At 40.7% G+C, this 17,036-nt stretch overlaps 2 protein-coding genes across 6 annotated transcripts in view; both read left to right on the forward strand.

Annotated features, from left to right (window-relative positions):
- The window catches only part of ANKIB1 (ankyrin repeat and IBR domain containing 1), a 96,855-nt gene extending 89,419 nt beyond the window's left edge, over nt 1–7,436 (forward strand). For 3 of the 5 annotated variants that reach the window (XM_061468465.1, XM_061468464.1, XM_061468466.1), the window contains 3 exons: nt 1,989–2,100; nt 3,753–3,886; nt 4,229–7,436. In XM_061468465.1, coding sequence (XP_061324449.1) covers nt 1,989–2,100; nt 3,753–3,886; nt 4,229–4,981 — 999 coding nt within the window. In that variant the 3' untranslated portion in view covers nt 4,982–7,436. The remainder of the gene's footprint in view (nt 1–1,988; nt 2,101–3,752; nt 3,887–4,228) is intronic. The other 2 variants (XM_061468468.1, XM_061468467.1) reach the window with 2 other exon arrangements.
- Nucleotides 7,437–12,756: 5,320 nt separating this feature from the next.
- GATAD1 (GATA zinc finger domain containing 1) lies at nt 12,757–16,530 on the forward strand. Its single transcript, XM_061468469.1, has 5 exons — nt 12,757–13,061; nt 13,190–13,315; nt 13,839–13,898; nt 15,311–15,494; nt 16,240–16,530. The coding sequence occupies exons 1-5, from the start codon at nt 12,870–12,872 to the stop codon at nt 16,428–16,430; spliced, it is 753 nt and encodes a 250-aa protein (XP_061324453.1). The 5' UTR covers nt 12,757–12,869; the 3' UTR covers nt 16,431–16,530.
- Nucleotides 16,531–17,036: the final 506 nt, after the last annotated feature.

Below are 17,036 nucleotides of genomic sequence, written 5' to 3' on the forward strand. Positions count from 1 at the left end.
AACACTGCTTGTGGCAGACCAGTGTGTGAAAAAAACATGATGTTCCTATCCAAAAAGACTGAAACTTCTTTTGCTCACATACGTAAAATTGTTCCAAGTAATCAGAAATAACTTTTTATCAGTAGTGATCAAGATGTCTTTCTGAAGGTTAAAAAGTCACCAAAAGTGAAATAACTATGGGGAAAATCTAGGATTTCTTTGCAAACACATAAGAGATAAGATCTGATACAATTAATAAATCTTTGTGTTAAGTGATCACTTCCCATTATTCCTTAGCTGATTCATAGCGACATAATTATATATTGTTTAAATAATTTAGTTATACTGTTCCATATCAAGTGGCACAGCCTTCCTTTTAGAAAATCTCTGAGCTCCCATAGAAGCTGGAAGAATATTTTAGATAAGAATCACTTTATGTTTGCCCTGTTTTTTTACGCTGCTCCATAGGCTAACAAGCAGTACTACTAACCACTGTTGAGGACAGTACTGAGGTAAATGGGCCTTTTGTCTGGTCAAGTACAGACAGCTACTTCAAGCAACCTGGTCCAGTGGAAGGTGTCCCTACCCATGGCAGCGGGGGGTGGAACTGAATTGGTCTTTAAGATCCCTTCCGACCGAAACCGTTCCATGATTCTATGATTTTTATGTTCTTACAATTTTTGTGGATCATCTTAGATCAAAATCTGCCCGCACTGATGATTTTGTGACTTCTTTTGGCTTGCATATGTCATTATGGATAAGGGTTTCACCCGAAAGAGTTTGTGGAAAGACAGCATGCCATCATAGAATCATAAAATGGTTAGAGTTGGAAGGGACCTTAAAGATCATCTAGTTCCAGCCTCTCTGCCATGAGGTCATTGGGTAAGAGAAATGACACTGTAAGTTTTACACACTTCTGAGATATTCCAGGATGAAAAGTTAATGTAAGAAAAGAAATGTAATGTTATCTTTCTGAATTCATTTGGCTAAATGAAGGCTTTTCCAGCTTGGGGCTCAGGGAAATAAATAGCAGTATTATCTTCTGAAGAGAAGAGCTAATACCTGTGTGTATGTTTTTATTGCCTTGTGCAAAAACTGAAATGAAAGATCTTACCTACACAGTCAGGTTCAGTGTTGGCTGTACTGACCTTAAAACATATCTGGAAATTAGTCTCTTAGTATTAAGAAAGGTATGGAAATCAAAACATTTATTTCCAAATATTAAGATAATTAACCCTTGGGATGCTAGCTTGATGTGGTCAAAAATGAGTCTTTCCTGTAAATGTTACATAAACTATCTTGGGTAATACATACTACATAAGAAATTCCAGGCTGCAGGAGTTCAAATCTATATGGTAATGCTCATTAGCAGCTCAAATTAGACAAAAATAGAGGAGATTTGTAATTCATGGAATAAAAATCCATCCAAGACTGTTCAGTAGAGGTGCATCAGCTGTGGTTTAAGAAGTTCCTGAGACACAGTGTCCTGGAGGCTGGGAAGAGTATAACAAGTCCCAGTGTATGTCAACCAGCTTTCTGTAGTCTTCCAAAGGCTATTTTCTGCTGGTAATTGCTGGCAACAGGGATTCCGAAATAATCTGTTGGTTCAATTGAGATTAATTATTTTTATGTTCTAAAATCACTAGCTCTGTATTTATGAAGAAGTGTGTTGATGTCTACGTATATAAAATTTGGCATCAAAACAAAAACTGTGCACTTGTAATTCTTTAAGAAGGGGGATTGCAAGTATTAATACGTTGGTAATATGTCAAGTATTGTTCTTTGCTAGTTCATTCTTTTATATATTTAGGATTACGTTGTGGAGGTTTTTTTAGTTATTATTTATGTTAAACATTGCATGATACAACTTGCAATTTATTTTTCTGAAAACAGGTGATTTTATAATAAACATATAAAATCACACATTTTTCCTAAAAATGTGGTGCTTATTACATCAGAAAAATATTACTGCATGCTGCCCTGTATTTTGTAACCTTTGGTTTATGCAGGAATATGCTGAATTTCAGTATCGGAGGAGGCACAGACAGCGTCGACGTGGAGACATGCACAGTCTGCTGAGTAATACTCCAGATCCTGATGACCCCAGTGAGAGTACACTAGGTATGTTCCTGCCTGGGCCTGTTCCTTTCCTCTTCCTGCTTCAGAAATTGCTAGTAGTGACCACAGTGTTCGTTCTTCTGTGGATACACTTTAAAGAAGCTTCAAATACATCGCTGTATTCCCCAGGATACAAAATGAAGGCTTATTTTTGTTTTTTCGTATATGATCTTAGAAGTGTTGCTGACTTCATTGTGGCTGCTTCTCTTTTTAAAGAGAAAGGCATTGATCTTCCCACTAATAACTCTTCAGCTGTTTAGAGCAGGTTTGCTTTTCTGAAGAAATTCTGAAGGGCATATACTTCATATGACAGTCTTACCTATGTACCTGCTCCTTTATGCCAATTAAAAGGACCAGTTGTGCATAAAGCAGAGAGCGGATAGAAGAGGATTCCCCTGCTACAGGCCTGCTGGAAGATAGTCACAAGGCTGTATTCCAAAAACCCTGCTCAGAAAATCCTGTATTGGCAAAGACAGCCAGGAAACAAGTTGGCAGGGGTTGTGACTTACAGCATATGCTCTTCAAAGCAGCGCTATGGCTGGTAGCGCAGTCCCTTAAGGTCATTGTAGCTTGGCTGTCTGGGCTGTTTCCGTTCTGCCAGGACCTTTGCAAAGGTACAAAAATAGCTCAAATCCAAATCATACTATGACACTGTTTCTTCAGAGCTGCCAGTTGTGTGCTTGGTCTCTAAGCCATGCTGCAGAAACTCGGATCGCTGTGTCTCATGAACTTAAGCCCTATACATAGCATGTCCTTTAAAAACAAAAGGAGAAATTCTCTGCTGAGGAGAAATAAACACATTCTTTATTTTAGAAACAGTAAAAAGAATTTTGTTGAGCTTCAGGCCTTCCCTATTACAAGTAAAATGCAAACCCATCTTGTTAGTTTGAGGACTCGAATTTGACTGAACACTTGGATATTGCAATGATGACCAGGACATACTGTTAAAGCATACAAAAGAGAATTAGTTTGTCTCACCTTGATTCGTTTTAAGTTTTGAAGTGAAGAATTCCATTTGCCAAAGTCAAAAGAGTTACATTGATTTTTATTACAGGGCAGTTTTTTTGGAAACAGCATTTTCCTTTATTTCTTTTTGTTGGTTGTTTTAAGAAAACAGCAATGTCAGTAATTGCTGAGGTTACATTGCACTAACAACTCTTACTTGTGCTGAAATGTTAATGGTAAATGTAACGTTAACATTACAGCTGGGTTGTTGTCTTTGAAATAATAGAGAAATGGACAAATGTTGTTTGTAAGCCACCGGTAAATGTATCCTGTATTTTGTCCGTGTGCAGTATTTTTCAGAACTTTCCCATAATCAGCTGTGTGCCTTAAAAGCACTTTGCCCCTCCTGACAACAGGCTTATGCTCCTGATGGCATACTCCATCCTTTCAGGGACAAAAAGAAGGGCACTGTGAGCAGAAAAGCACAAACGAGCCAGGCAGTCACTCCTTAAACAGTGGAACTGGGGTTTTACCACTGTGTGAGAGTCAATGTGGAAGGAATGTTTTGAATTATTTCATTCTGAATGAATAAAGGAGTAAAATTAGACAGAGGTAATCCAAAAGGAAGGAAGAGATTCTGCCAGTAAATGATAGTGGGGAAAGCTTCCTTGCTGGTTCTTCAACCATTTTTGTTTCAATTGCCCAAACAGACACTCAGGAAGGTGGCAGTAGTAGAAGACATGGCACCTCCATGGTGAGTTCAGCTTCTATGGGTATTCTGCACAGCTCTTCTCTTCATGACTATACCCCTGTCAGTCGCTCTGAAAACCAGGATTCTCTTCAGGTATCTCCCCTAATCTCTTTTCCATTCTCTCTGCTTTGCTTGCCTTCCTCTGGTCTGCTTTTCTGTGTCATTTTGTCTCTATAAATTGTCTTAATTCTTCAATGGGAAGGGAGAACCTAGGACAACAACTTACACATTCACACTGGTAAGAAATGCTAACCAATCTCTAATGTAAGTCACCTTTTAAATTATGTTGTCAGCTGTGTCAGTAAAAATTGATTCTGATAAATGACATGTAGGAATAATGAATGAATTTGCAATTTGAGCCCAAATTACTTTTCATCCAGAATATGTAACAAGATGAAAGTTTTATTCTGAAAGCAACCTTGTGTATTTCCACAGGCTCTGAGTTCTTTGGATGAAGATGACCCAAACATTCTGCTAGCTATTCAGTTATCATTACAAGAATCTGGCTTGGCCATAGATGAAGAAACTAGAGACTTCCTAAATAATGAGGCATCTTTAGGAGCAATAGGTACCTCTTTGCCTACAAGACTGGACTCTGCTCCCATAAGTATAGATAATCCAAGAGGCGCTTTGAGCAGCTCTGAGCTGTTAGAACTTGGTGACAGCCTGATGAGACTAGGGGCAGGCAATGATCCCTTTTCAGCTGATCGTCTTCACTCACACCCTTGCAGCGACATAAGAAGTGGATTATACTCAACATCCAGTGATGCTGATTCCAGCAGTCAAGATCCCAATACCAGTGAAAATCTACTTGGAAACATTATGGCCTGGTTTCATGACATGAACCCACAGAGTATTGCTCTTATCCCTTCAACAAGTACTGAAGCAGATGAGGATTCACAGCAACCGAGTACTGAAGATGGGTCAGCAGGTCAACCAAATCTTACAGACACAAGGCTGGAGCCTCAGGAGGAGCATGCACTATTTGAGGATGCACTCAAAAATGAAGGCAGAGGAACCCAAACAGAGGAAAGTACTTCTGAAGAAAACATTATTCCAGGTGAAATGGGATCACAAAGTGGTGATAGTAACAGGGAGGTAACAAGCACGCTGGATGCTTCAGGAGATGCTTCAAGTCAGACTCCTCAAACCTCAAGTGAATGGATTGAACATGTGCATCTGGTATGAATAAAAACTAAATCTGGAGTAAATGAATGGCAGTGACAGATGGTACAGTATGTGGAGTAAGCATTATGGAGGCTTTGATCCACATAATTACAGCTCAGCTGTAACCACTGACGTAACATCGGATTATTTAGGAGTTCTCTTGAATTGTAGTTCTTCATAATAATGTGAACCTTTCAGGGAATATCCTTTGCATTTAATTAGGTAGTACTTGCCTTTTTGCTCTCAAGAGGAAGGAATAAGTAGGTTGTACTCCACATTCCTAATACGATGCAGCATCTGTTTAGCCTTAGGTTGATGATCCTTAACTTGAAAGTACAGATTAAAGGCTTACACTGATGATTTTGGTTGGTTTTCCTAAGAAATAGTTTATTCCATTTTTTAGAACTCATTCTTTCACCAAAATAACATTTAGCAGTTTGTTTGCATTTTGGTTTTTTGTTTTCTGTAACTTTTCTTTACTCATTTTTCATTTTTGTTAGCAGTGTGAACGGAGGTATTTAATGCTTCTCCTTAGTACTGCTCCAGGAACAAGTTTTAGGGGATATTCTTTCCCACTAAAATCAAAGATTTTTTCATGTCTATTTACAGTCCAAATGTGCCAAACTGTGAATAGTTAGCTGGCAGTAGCCTAACAAAACAGTGCAGTGTTACTCTATGAAACTAATCCCACAATTCTTAGCAGTGAAAGAAACCACTGGGTAGCATTGCTTCTCTAAATTAAACTGGCATGTGTTGCCATGGTGACTGCATTTAATTAAATGTAGCCTGTATCTTAAGTTAATAAAACCTAATGCTGCTGTTAAACAGTTATTTTAAATATTAAAATACAGTGAGTTAGCCACAGCTATGCTGTATTTTAAGAGACACTTTAATGGAAGTGCAATCATAGTTCTTTCTTTTCATAATTCTACAAAGCATTCTATGCACTAATAGTGCAATTACTTTTAATGATAACATTTTATAAAGATGTAGGAATACAGGATTTTCATATATCAGCCAGTCCCACAATTGAAGTTCAAATAACGCATTCTGCTCAACATGTTACGGTGCCTTTGCCTAACCCAACCGGATAGTTGCCACAGTTAAACAAGTAATTCAAATTCAGTGTCTGTTCTGGAGTAACTATGCTATTAATTGCAAAGACCTCCATAAAACCACCCATGGCCTTGCCTTTACAGTAAATAACTAAATGTTCAGTCAGTGTTTTCGCATAAACAAAACACTGCTAGGTATTTGTTCTATTGCACAATACTCATTTGCTGTGTGATTACTGTTTAGTGTAAAAAAATAAAGATAAAAAATAAAAAAGAAACCACAAAACCCCTTTTCCTAGGTGTTGTACCGTGAAAAAAATAAAAAATACTGGTTTTAGATTTGCTTAAAAGCATCAATCTACAGTTAGTGAGATACAATGGTACAGTATGTAATTACAACTAGAGTAAGTTGTTCAAATGGCTGTTTTAATTACATATAATCAAAACTTGTCATAACACGAGCAAATGACATACACTCCGTTTTAAGTTTTGCTTAACTGTTACCAGAGATTTGTTGATATGATATAAAAGTTTATTACTACTGAGTGTGTATAGGCAAGTGTCATAATAGCAGAGTTTATGTATTGATTACTGTGAGTTCAAGTGAGTGTTTTGGTAACTGATTCATGCCAATCCAGCTTTTGAACCTTGAAGTTGCAAGGTTTGTATTAGTAAAAAATTAAATAAGAATATTTTACCCTTACCCCATAAAAACTTCGTTCATTTTGCAAGCATCTTGAGAGAGAATGGAATAGAATAGTCTCAAATAACTTCAACTTTTCCTCTAGCTGCCCTGTTCCTGAAATAATAATAATCCTTTGGACATCTTTGAAAAATACCTATTTTAAATTGTTCTGTGATATAAAATCCTTCAACTAAAGCAATTCTTGGTGAATGGTTACGAATTGGTCTGAAAGTTGTTTAACTCACATAGCTTCCTTGAATTGTAATTTCTGAACAGAAAGATTCTCACAAAAAGATCGTGTATTGCATTGAGATGTCTTGCAGAGTTACAGTAAGATATGTAAGAATGCTTTCTGTGAAGATTGTGAAGTCTGTGGGTTCTGGTTTTTTGTAATTTGGTTAGGTTGTGCAGTATATCCATTGTTTCTGTGTTACTCTTATGAGCATGAAATTAGCCTATTAAATTTGTATTTTCTTGGTACTTATTTTAACACCATAGTCATTGACTTTACAATTCAGAAATAAAGTTTGGCAAGACTATTTTGTAAACCTGTTAATTTTATAATGTAAAAAAATTACTCTAACCTTGAATTGTTATTTGCACTTTCATAGTCTATACTTGATACATTCCCACTTTATATACAAGTAGGATACTACAACCATGTAGATGTTTGGCCAAATGAATGCTGTTAATAATATGTAAAATTCTTTGATTAAACATTTATTACTTAAACTAATTCCGTTCTGTCTCATTACATTTTGGACTTACTGTAGCAGATTAAGACTGATGACAGACATTATTAGGATATGTTCAGTCCAGTGGCAGAGTAGCTGGGGAGCACATAGTAAGTTGAATGTTTTGACTTGTAAATATCAGGTACCTATATTCATTAAGCTTCTAAAACAAAATCTAAAATAGACGATTTTGTCTTAATAATACCGTGTACTTGCTTTTTTGTGGAGAGTAATGCCTTGTCATTACAAACGGTGCTAAAGAGAGTGGGGGGCTCCTTTTTCAGGGAGATCCTGTTAATTAGTGTTACTTAAGTGCCACTTAATATCCAGGCTCCTTTTTTGTTACCAGGAAATTCCAGGTTACATTAAGAGGTACTAAACTATTCTGTTAATTGCTACAGTAATTTAATTAGCTTCCTTGACAAGCATGCCAAGATGCGGGAGAGCTTCTGAAAGCTAATGTATGAGGTTGGATTAGTCACCGCAAGGCACTTTCCATCACCTGCTGCTGTGGTGTCACTGCATATGCTGCAGTCAGCAAAGACTACTAAGATCATGAGTATCACAAGAGAAATTTGGGGGTTTATGGTATCTAAAACATACTACTAGACAAATCTAAAACATAGATTCTGAGGTGTTTAAAATCATGACAGCATGCTTCAAAACTGGACACCACCGCAGCCCAGTTTCAGAGATGTGTTTGTCAGGGTAAATCTCACCATTGCCTTCACCTCCTTTCTGCCCCTCTCCCAGCACATACAAAGCATCCCACTGTAATACTCAAGAGGCTCTAACAGAAACTAGAAAGATGTAGATGTGGTGCAAAACTGAGTAATTTTAACCATCTCATCCCCCTAACTGAAGAGTAAAGCACAAGATGTGCATCAAAAGGAGGAGATGGATCCCCTGCAAATGTTGCATAAAGCTGTGTTTGCTGTCAGTCTTTGTATGAGGACAAAGCTTGGCTTTCTGCAATGGTATACTTCCACTTCAAAAATAGGCAAGTAAAGAATTTATACTGTTCTCCAAATATATAACAACATAAAACAATTTAAGTAGTTTATAAAAAATACTGAAAATAGAATAATGGAGTAAAAAACATGTTTCCTATCTTAACTGCAAGGCCGTTTTTACCTCAGCTCTTCATAGACATGTAATGTTACATCTCACCAACAAAAGGTTAAAGTTAATTGTTAACAGGATGTGTTCTTTTAAAATTATGCTGCTCTTGACCTTTACAGAAATCCTTTCTGCAGTGAAATACAAACTTGAGAAGGTGTTCTGCATATGTTTGGGTTTGTTTTTTTCTTTTAGATCATTTGTGTGAATATCCAGATAAATGGAATACAAGCAAGAAAGTATTCAATATATCCAGATAGATGTTCAGTACTGCAGATACATCATCTTCAGGATTCAGATGATAGTGATATTTTCATCTAAGCAGAAGCATCTTTTCCACAAGATACCGGAAAAGAGATGGGGAATTTTATCTTGGGGGTTTTACATAAGAATTGTTCACTACATAAGAATTATTTACCTTTACCTGAATAGTTTTAAGGAGTATTTGTAAGTTTATGAACCCAAGGAGTTTCCTGTGAGCAACAGTGAGAATAACTATGCAAATTATTCATCAGTTATATTTTGGCCCCTGTAACTTATGCTCTAATTACCAGATCAATTTTATTTACCATGACCTACTTGAAAATAGGTCTCACTGGGACACCAGCATTTTTACTCTGCAGAGGCCAGAGGCAGTCCCTACTTTTTTAGCATGGCAGCTCATATAGCCAACATCATCACCTTCAGGGATGCAAACAAACAGCAATGTCATGTTAATTAGCCAGCTGAGATTCACTAAAACAATTGTAAAGAATACTAGGATTTGTATATGTTATAGTCGAAAACTTCACATTCTGCAATTTAAGAACAAAAATAAAACAACAACAAAACTTCTTTTGAAAAAAAATACTTTAAATTTCTGGTCAGGCATCTGGACTTGGAGGCCCTCCTGACCATGATGTCTTCATTCGGCAGCAGACACTACTTCAAATAACAGTTCTGGGTTTTGAAGCACATATAGAGAATGTTACGGAGAACAGCAGTCCAAATTCTGCTTGGCTATAATTTAGCCATCCAATCCCATACCGTGTTGTTTTAGATAAATTCTGTCCTGGAAGGCAGTAAAGTAGTTTCTTTAATGATCTAAGTAAAGACCACATTTCCTCTATTTGCACAAAGTGAGCACAATATACATGGCACAGAAGCTTTAGGATGCAGGCCTTTATGATATCTATAATGTTTATTCATTATACAAAGAGATATGTAAGATATTTAGATGAAGTAACTTCCCCTTGAATAGAGCCAGACTTGATGGGCTTTTGCACTTTTTGCTACTATATAGCTCTTCTCTGACATTGTGTTAGATATTTAAATTAGATATACTATCAAAATACTGAAGACTATGATTCCAATAGGACATAACCTATTTGTAGCTACTGTTAAAAAAAACAAAGGACAAAGCATTTTTCATAACTGATTTTATTACTCTCTGTAGGCTTAAACTGGAAATCTTTACACTGAAACAATAGCAATTTGTTACAGAAAGAAAATGTGTCCTCTCATCATTTCCTATTGCACTGCTATTTTCATGCTTGTCAGCCCTTCTAAGTTTTGCAATGTGCTGCAAAGCTTCATGGAAAATGAGGTATACTCATAATTGCCTCGTACTCCCAATTACACTTGCTGTTGCAGGATGGCACAAAGAATGCCAAAGGCCAGAGTGGCTGAGGTCAGAACCGGGAACATTTCAGGTACTGCAGTGAAGTCCCACTGGAAATACTAAATGAAACTCTGGCTCAGTTTATTGCTTGCTACAGCAGGTCCTCTGGCTAATGTATGAAGAGAGAAAAAAAGTCTGAAAATTATACCGTGGGCCTGCCACTGTTAAGGAACTTGGAAAGGCTCCAACTACACAGCTCCTTGGAAACAGGGACTCCCCATGCAATACAGAGAACTACAGCCACGGAAGGACTTGAGCACCACTTTAAAGAACACAGCTGAGACTGCATCAGAAGCAGTGGGGCTTCATAAAAAACTGCTACAGTGACAATCCCATGTAACCTGTTATGTGCAGCTGACGGAAAAGGACAAACTTCTGGTTTTGAGCTATAGAACAGTAATAAACTGGCAACGGTAAATAACTGAACTTGGTTTGCACTTCATATGCAGTTTTCTACAACTGGCAGATCTCCTTTATATAGATTTACTAATTAATTAATTTTTACTGATTAATTAAAGTCTATATGATTAACAAGTTAATTTACATGCACAGTGGGAATGTGCATGTTGTGCCTTCCGGCATCTGTATTGGCTTACAGCTGTCATATTGGTTTATAATGGAGACATGAAAACATTCTGTAACAAAAATTGTGCATAAAGAAAATGAACTCCCAAAGTCACAGTTACCAGCAGTATCTGCTTTTGTCACTAGTGCAAAGAGAGAGATAATCCCAAAGTCAAAAGTGACGTGGTTACCCAAGGACCACGTCATTGCATCACCATTGGAAAGGCTAAAACTAAGCCTGAAATGTTTCTAGTGGCACACAGTTTAGCTGGAACCACCACTTCAAATCCTGATTGAGAATTTACCCCAAAACTGATCCAAGATCCTCAAGAACTGTTGCAAACGAAGCACAAACAGTAACCTCTGAAGATAACCTGTTAAGCAGAAAGCCTGTACTACAGGATCCCTGTTTGCAAGAAGATATAATGGTGAAAAACTGTTAGTTGTTACCAAAGTACATCCTGAGAGCCTGAACTGACAATATATGACAAGTGCGGAAGAGCTGACTTTTGTTTAAAAGTGCATTTTTGCCGCTCCTGTATCACAGAAACATGTTAGACTACAAATAAAGTAACTTGAGAGACAGCTTTAATGTTCTTTAAAAGAACAAAGTACTTGTAGTCATGGTACGTTTTTTCTGCCATTGCTTTACCTAGCCATGTCCCACAGGGCCAAAAACCAAACCTCACAAAATCGGGGGTTAACAGCCCAGGAACTATGAACAACTTGAAAGGAGGTGAAAGTAAAATAGAGTTACATTCAAAACGAGGAAATAAATTTGGCACCTGAGACAAGAAAGGCAAAGCTGGTGAAGGAGAGGGGTGCTGCCCATGAGTCAGTACCAACCCAGGCAAGCACCCCAGCCACTGCATGAGGGGAGCAGCTGTAAACAGATCACTGCAAATAACCTCTGTTAATTATGCAGTTGTTACCACAACATCAGTGAGTGAAATACCTTCTATTTTACGTAAGAGTTTGCTTTTAAGCAAGATCATTTTCCTTTATCTAAAATGTTATGAAGATGATTTGTTCCTTGTGTTCACTGAGAACAAGAAAAGGAAATCAACTCAACTTCCACCAAAGGTTTAAATGACTTCCAAGGATGAAGGCCGAGTAAGGAAATTAAAAGGCTGCAAATCCTCATGCATGAGTGGACATTTCTTCCACGACATCAGACTAAAGAAATACCTACCCGGCATGGCTTGGGACCATATAAGTGGCACCGGTATGAGGAACCACTGTTAGATCCATGGTTCCCGCATTTAGCTCGGATACGGGACCGAGGGCCCGTGTAAGAGGGAGTGTTTGCTTAATGAGGGCTGAAGCTCCTGTGTGAACCACTGTCGCTGTCCTCCTGAATCATGACAAATATTTTCATCCCTCTTCTGTCCTCTGATTTTCTGGCGACAGGAAGGGTGACAGCTGTGCACCTTTGTGCGGTGGGGTCTGACATCGCTCCGCAAACAGGAAAGGAGCAGGTACCAGCGGCAGCCTCTGTGCTTTGATATACCCATTGGCTGTCCCCCTTGCCTGCCGCTGGCTCTCACCGGGACTGCTCTCTTCGTCACGGCTTCTGCTGAGGCAAGAGACGTGCCCTGCTTGGGACAGGAACGCCTTCTCTTTGGGACTGAAGCCAGCGCTCGCTGCCTGCCACTTCTGGCAGACACAGCCTTCAGGCTGCCGAGACACGGACCCCATGGCGCTCCGCTCTGCCCCTGCAGCCTTCCCGGCAAGCCGAGACCCAGACCCCGACCCCCCCGGCAAGGGTGGGCCGCGCCGCAGGCAGCCTCTGCCAGGGCCCAAGAGCGGCGGGCCCGGCAGCCGGCGGTGCCCCGCGCGGCTCGGCACGGCGGGCGCAGACGCCGGGCAAGGCGAGGCCAAGCGAAGGAACTAGACTGAAGCCTCTGCCGGCGGCAGGAAGCGTCCCGCAGCCAGCAGAGGGCAGGGCCGCAAGCCAGCCCGCTCCTCCCGCCGCTCCGCAGCCACATCCGCCGCCTGCGGGAAGGGAAGGGGCCGGCGCCGGGGCCGGTGCTGGCGCCGCGTCCCTGCCGTCTCGCTACCAGGGGCCGCGGGCCCCGCCGCCGGCCGCAGGATGCCGCTGGGTCTGAAGCCCACCTGCAGCGTGTGCCGCAGCACGTCCTCCTCCATGTGGAAGAAGGGCGGCCAGGGCGAGATCCTGTGCAACAACTGCACGGCCCGCTCCGCGCCGCCCGGGCCCGTCGCCTTCGCCACCACTTCCTCCGCCGCGCAGCACAGCAACGGCGGCGGCGGCGCAGGGAAGCAGGTGAGAGCGTCCGGACCGAGTTCCCCTCTTGGTGCCTGGGTTCTAGCGGCGAGGGCAGGGGCGGCACGGCCGTACCCGCGCCCGGGGCAGCGCCCTCCCTTGTGCTTATTCGGCAATTTCCCCCCAAGAGCAAGCAGGAGATCCACCGGCGGTCCGCGCGGCTCAGGAACACCAAGTACAAGTCGGCGCCCGCCGCTGAGAAGAAGGTTTCCACGAAGGGCAAGGGACGGAGGCACATCTTCAAACTGAAGAACGTAAGGCGCTGCGGGGGTCGCTGCGGCCGGGTCGGGAGGCGGCGGGCACAGGGATGGCGCGGGCAGGTCCCGAGCCCTGTCCCGCCCCGCAGGGAAGCCTCCCGCTGCCTTGGAGCACAGAGGGAGCTCACCGAAATCACCCTGAATCCTGGGCGGGACGTGGTTATAACCGCGGCCGTGGGCGGTTTATTCCGGGGTAGCACGGGCGCGCTGGGCTGTGGTGCACCGGTCCGCACGGCACCCACTCCTTCGTGCTCGTTCCCTGAGGGAAGGAGTTTTGTGTAACTAGAAACAAGTTAGTTTAGTCCTCACTGCGCCGCTTGAAATCCCCGGAGTGGAAATGTTGGCTTTATTTTCGATTTTAAAGTGCAAGCGTTTGAAATGTTTGCACCTGATTCTTTGTCTTTACTACCAGAAGGTAATGTATCGGCATGTGGGCTAAAAGGGAAAAACATCAGCCTGGAGTTACATGTCTGGCTTGCGTTAGTGCTCATGATTTTCCATTTCTACATTCTTTTTTCAGCCCATCAAGGCTCCTGAATCTGTATCCACTATAATTACAGCAGAATCAATCTTCTATAAGGTATGGTTTCTGAAATTTGTTTGCAAAAGACCTTGCTGTTCCTATTTCCAATTTCAGGAATTACCGCTGATAATGAAAGCACTGGGGGTGCTTTCCTGTGCTTCCTTGCCTACCAGTTGTGGAGGATTTTGCTCTGCCTTATATTATTAGGTTGTCTTGCAGGGTAGTTTACTACAGTAGTTTACACAGTTGTCATTCATTGTCCCATTTTCTTTCAGGAAAGAGATGGATCTGGTTTCCTTAGTGATGATTGCAGTGAGGGTTTTTAAACCTCTGACTTCTGCTTTTGTGCAGAGGTCAAGCAGAAGTGACTGTAGCTGGTTATTTAAATTTGTATGATGTTTCCTACCGTAATTGCAGAGAATGTTGCCTGTAGAGGGGATGGGTTGTGCTGCGCTAACGTCTAAACTGGCTCCTGTTCCAGAGCTGAGTGCAAGCAGCCTCCAACACCCTCGCAATAAGGTCTGTTGACTATTGCAGTGAAAGCAGAAGCAGGGCTTCACGCGTTCATGCCTGAGAGCATTTTCACCAGCACGACAAGGTGTTAGTGTTTCAAAGTTCTGAAATGTGCCTTTGTTTCCTGGTAGTACAAACCAACCGTGTGAAATGCCTTTTCCTCCACAGGAGAGGTCAGGATAGCCAATAGGAGACTGCACAGCAAGAAGAGAAGTGGTACACTGGGCTGTATATGCTCTGTATACCTGATGCTTCGTGTGTGGCATCCCAGATGAATCTCTGCTGTTGACTAGTTCAAAAAAGAGTTAACGCTTTTTCTTTATATTTGGGGGGAGAAGAGGGCTGTTTATCAGAAATTCCAAAAAATTACATCAGAAGTTTTATTTAACCCAGTCTGTTTATGCAAAACGTTTCTATTGTGGTACTTTGCTGTGTTATCAAGGAGGTTGTTTGGGGGTTTTGTATTCATGCTATCTTAAAATCCTCCTGGCTAATTCTTGGCAAACTCTTGATCTGTGCAGTCACTGCAGTGTGCTGTGCAAAGCTGTTATAACATGAAGTGAGTTGCCTTTGCTGCACAGCCTCACACATCGCAGAGCACCACAGAAGGAGGTGGATGTGTGTTTTGGGATTCCTTTACATTAAAGTGAGTGAACTTCACACACAGGGAAATTACCTGTTACTTGTTCTGGAAGGTGGTGTTGCATCCTCCTGCTTACAGAATGAAACTGTCTACTCCCAGGCATGGGGTGACTACACACAGTGTGGATGCCTGCTTAGGTGAGACAGTACTCAGCCACTGTTCTTTTGCATGTGGCCGAATCAAGGCTATCTTTCAAGATTGGGGTAATTTGAGATAATTTAAGATACTGGTACTTAAGAGATGAATCGTGATTGCAAAGTGAAGCTTCTAAAATCAGATTGTTTGATTTAATTATTGCTTGTGTGTCTTCTAGGGTGTATACTACCAAATTGGAGATGTTGTTTCAGTGGTTGATGAGCAGGATGGAAAAACATACTATGCTCAGATCCGTGGGTTTATTCAGGACCAATACTGTGAAAAGAGTGCTGCGCTCACCTGGCTCATTCCTACACAAGCCAGCCCCAAAGAGTGTTTTGACCCAGCATCCTATATCATAGGTAATCTCTAAGCCTTCATTTTATACAGCTACTTATATGTGCCTTGACTAATGCAGAGTTGGTTTACTTTAAATGAACGTTTTAGATTGTCGAGATTCGCATTTTAGACCCTGATCCTGTAAGCATCTCATTTACTTCAATGACCATTTTTATCTTTCATATGTATATAAAACGATGAGCGCTGCTGCAGTGAGTGTGATTACCTGAGTGTTTGTGCTCATGAGCACAGTTACAGTCTTGCAACTTTAAAGATCAAATGACTCCATAGACAGAATCAAAGTTATCACAGTATAAACCTGATGTACCAGTCTAAGCTGTTTCTTTAAAAATGACCTGAATCAGCTGATCTCCATCGTGGCTGCTTAAAATACGTAACAGTGCAAACACTGCCATAGAGAGTGTTCTGCTGTTGATTATAAAATGAATAATAATTCAGAAAAGTCCTTTTGACAGGCAGGCCACAAATAGTGTCTGTTTAAAAAATATTAACTAAAGTACTTCACTCAAATAACTGACTGCTTCAAATGCAGGGGGAGAAAAACCCAAAAAGAGCAGACCAGCAAAAATAAAGGTAGAGGTTTCTTCTTGCCTAGTATTTGAGGCTACTTTCCCAGAGAAGTCATTGGTTGAAAAGGCACATTTCTCCAAGGGATGTTGGCTGCTGTTGAGTATTTTTAAGTAAGTCCTGCATTTTCCATTTTATGCCTTAAAATTTTGTCTTTGAAGATTATTTCTTTTTCCGTAGGACCAGAAGAAGACCTCCCAAGGAAAATGGAATATTTAGAATTTGTTTGTCATGCACCTTCAGAATATTTCAAATCTCGATCGTCTCCCTTCCCCACTGTTCCCACAAGACCAGAGAAGGGCTATATATGGACTCATGTGGGACCTACTCCTGCAATCTCCATTAAAGAAACTGTTGCCAATAATTTATAATTTTTTAAGGAATACTTTGGACACGAGTTACTTTGGGTGTATTCGCAGGTCTGTGAACCCCATACAGGAAGTTTAAAATAATTATAAAATGTTCATTTTACTTTATGGATTATGGTATTTATTTTAAATTATATCAGATTTTTAAAGTAGAAGTTTTCATTTCATGAGTCATTTGTGTGCTCTGTTCTTCAGAAATGATTGCTCATTTGGGGGCAAAACCACAAGTATCATGTTAACTATGGTGAGCAAAATTCTGAAAGCTGCCTTTAGTGTTTTTATTTTCTGACTTATCTTCCAGAAAAGGGAGTTAAAGACAAACTCTTAATTATCCAGCACTTTATATACTTACTTTAGTTAACTGTGACTGCAGTTCTTGTTTACCTCTTGAATTATTTAAGACTAGCTTCAGATAAACACTGAGCTTGGTCAGGGATACAGTTAACAGTTGTCTGTTACACTGGACAGGAGCGATCCTTGTAGACTTCTCAGACTAAAATCTATCATCCTCAAGGCAGTGCTCTGTTAAACAGTCACCTTTTAAGGGGATTCTGTTGCACCGATATCTATAGCTACCTGCTGAACTTTGCTTATCTAAGGGGATACATT

This window comes from Pezoporus flaviventris, unplaced genomic scaffold (assembly GCF_033815535.1).
Source record: "Pezoporus flaviventris isolate CSIRO_AGI_PZ_B2104156 unplaced genomic scaffold, CSIRO_AGI_Pfla_v1 ptg000047l, whole genome shotgun sequence".
Taxonomy (NCBI): Eukaryota; Metazoa; Chordata; class Aves; order Psittaciformes; family Psittacidae; genus Pezoporus; species Pezoporus flaviventris.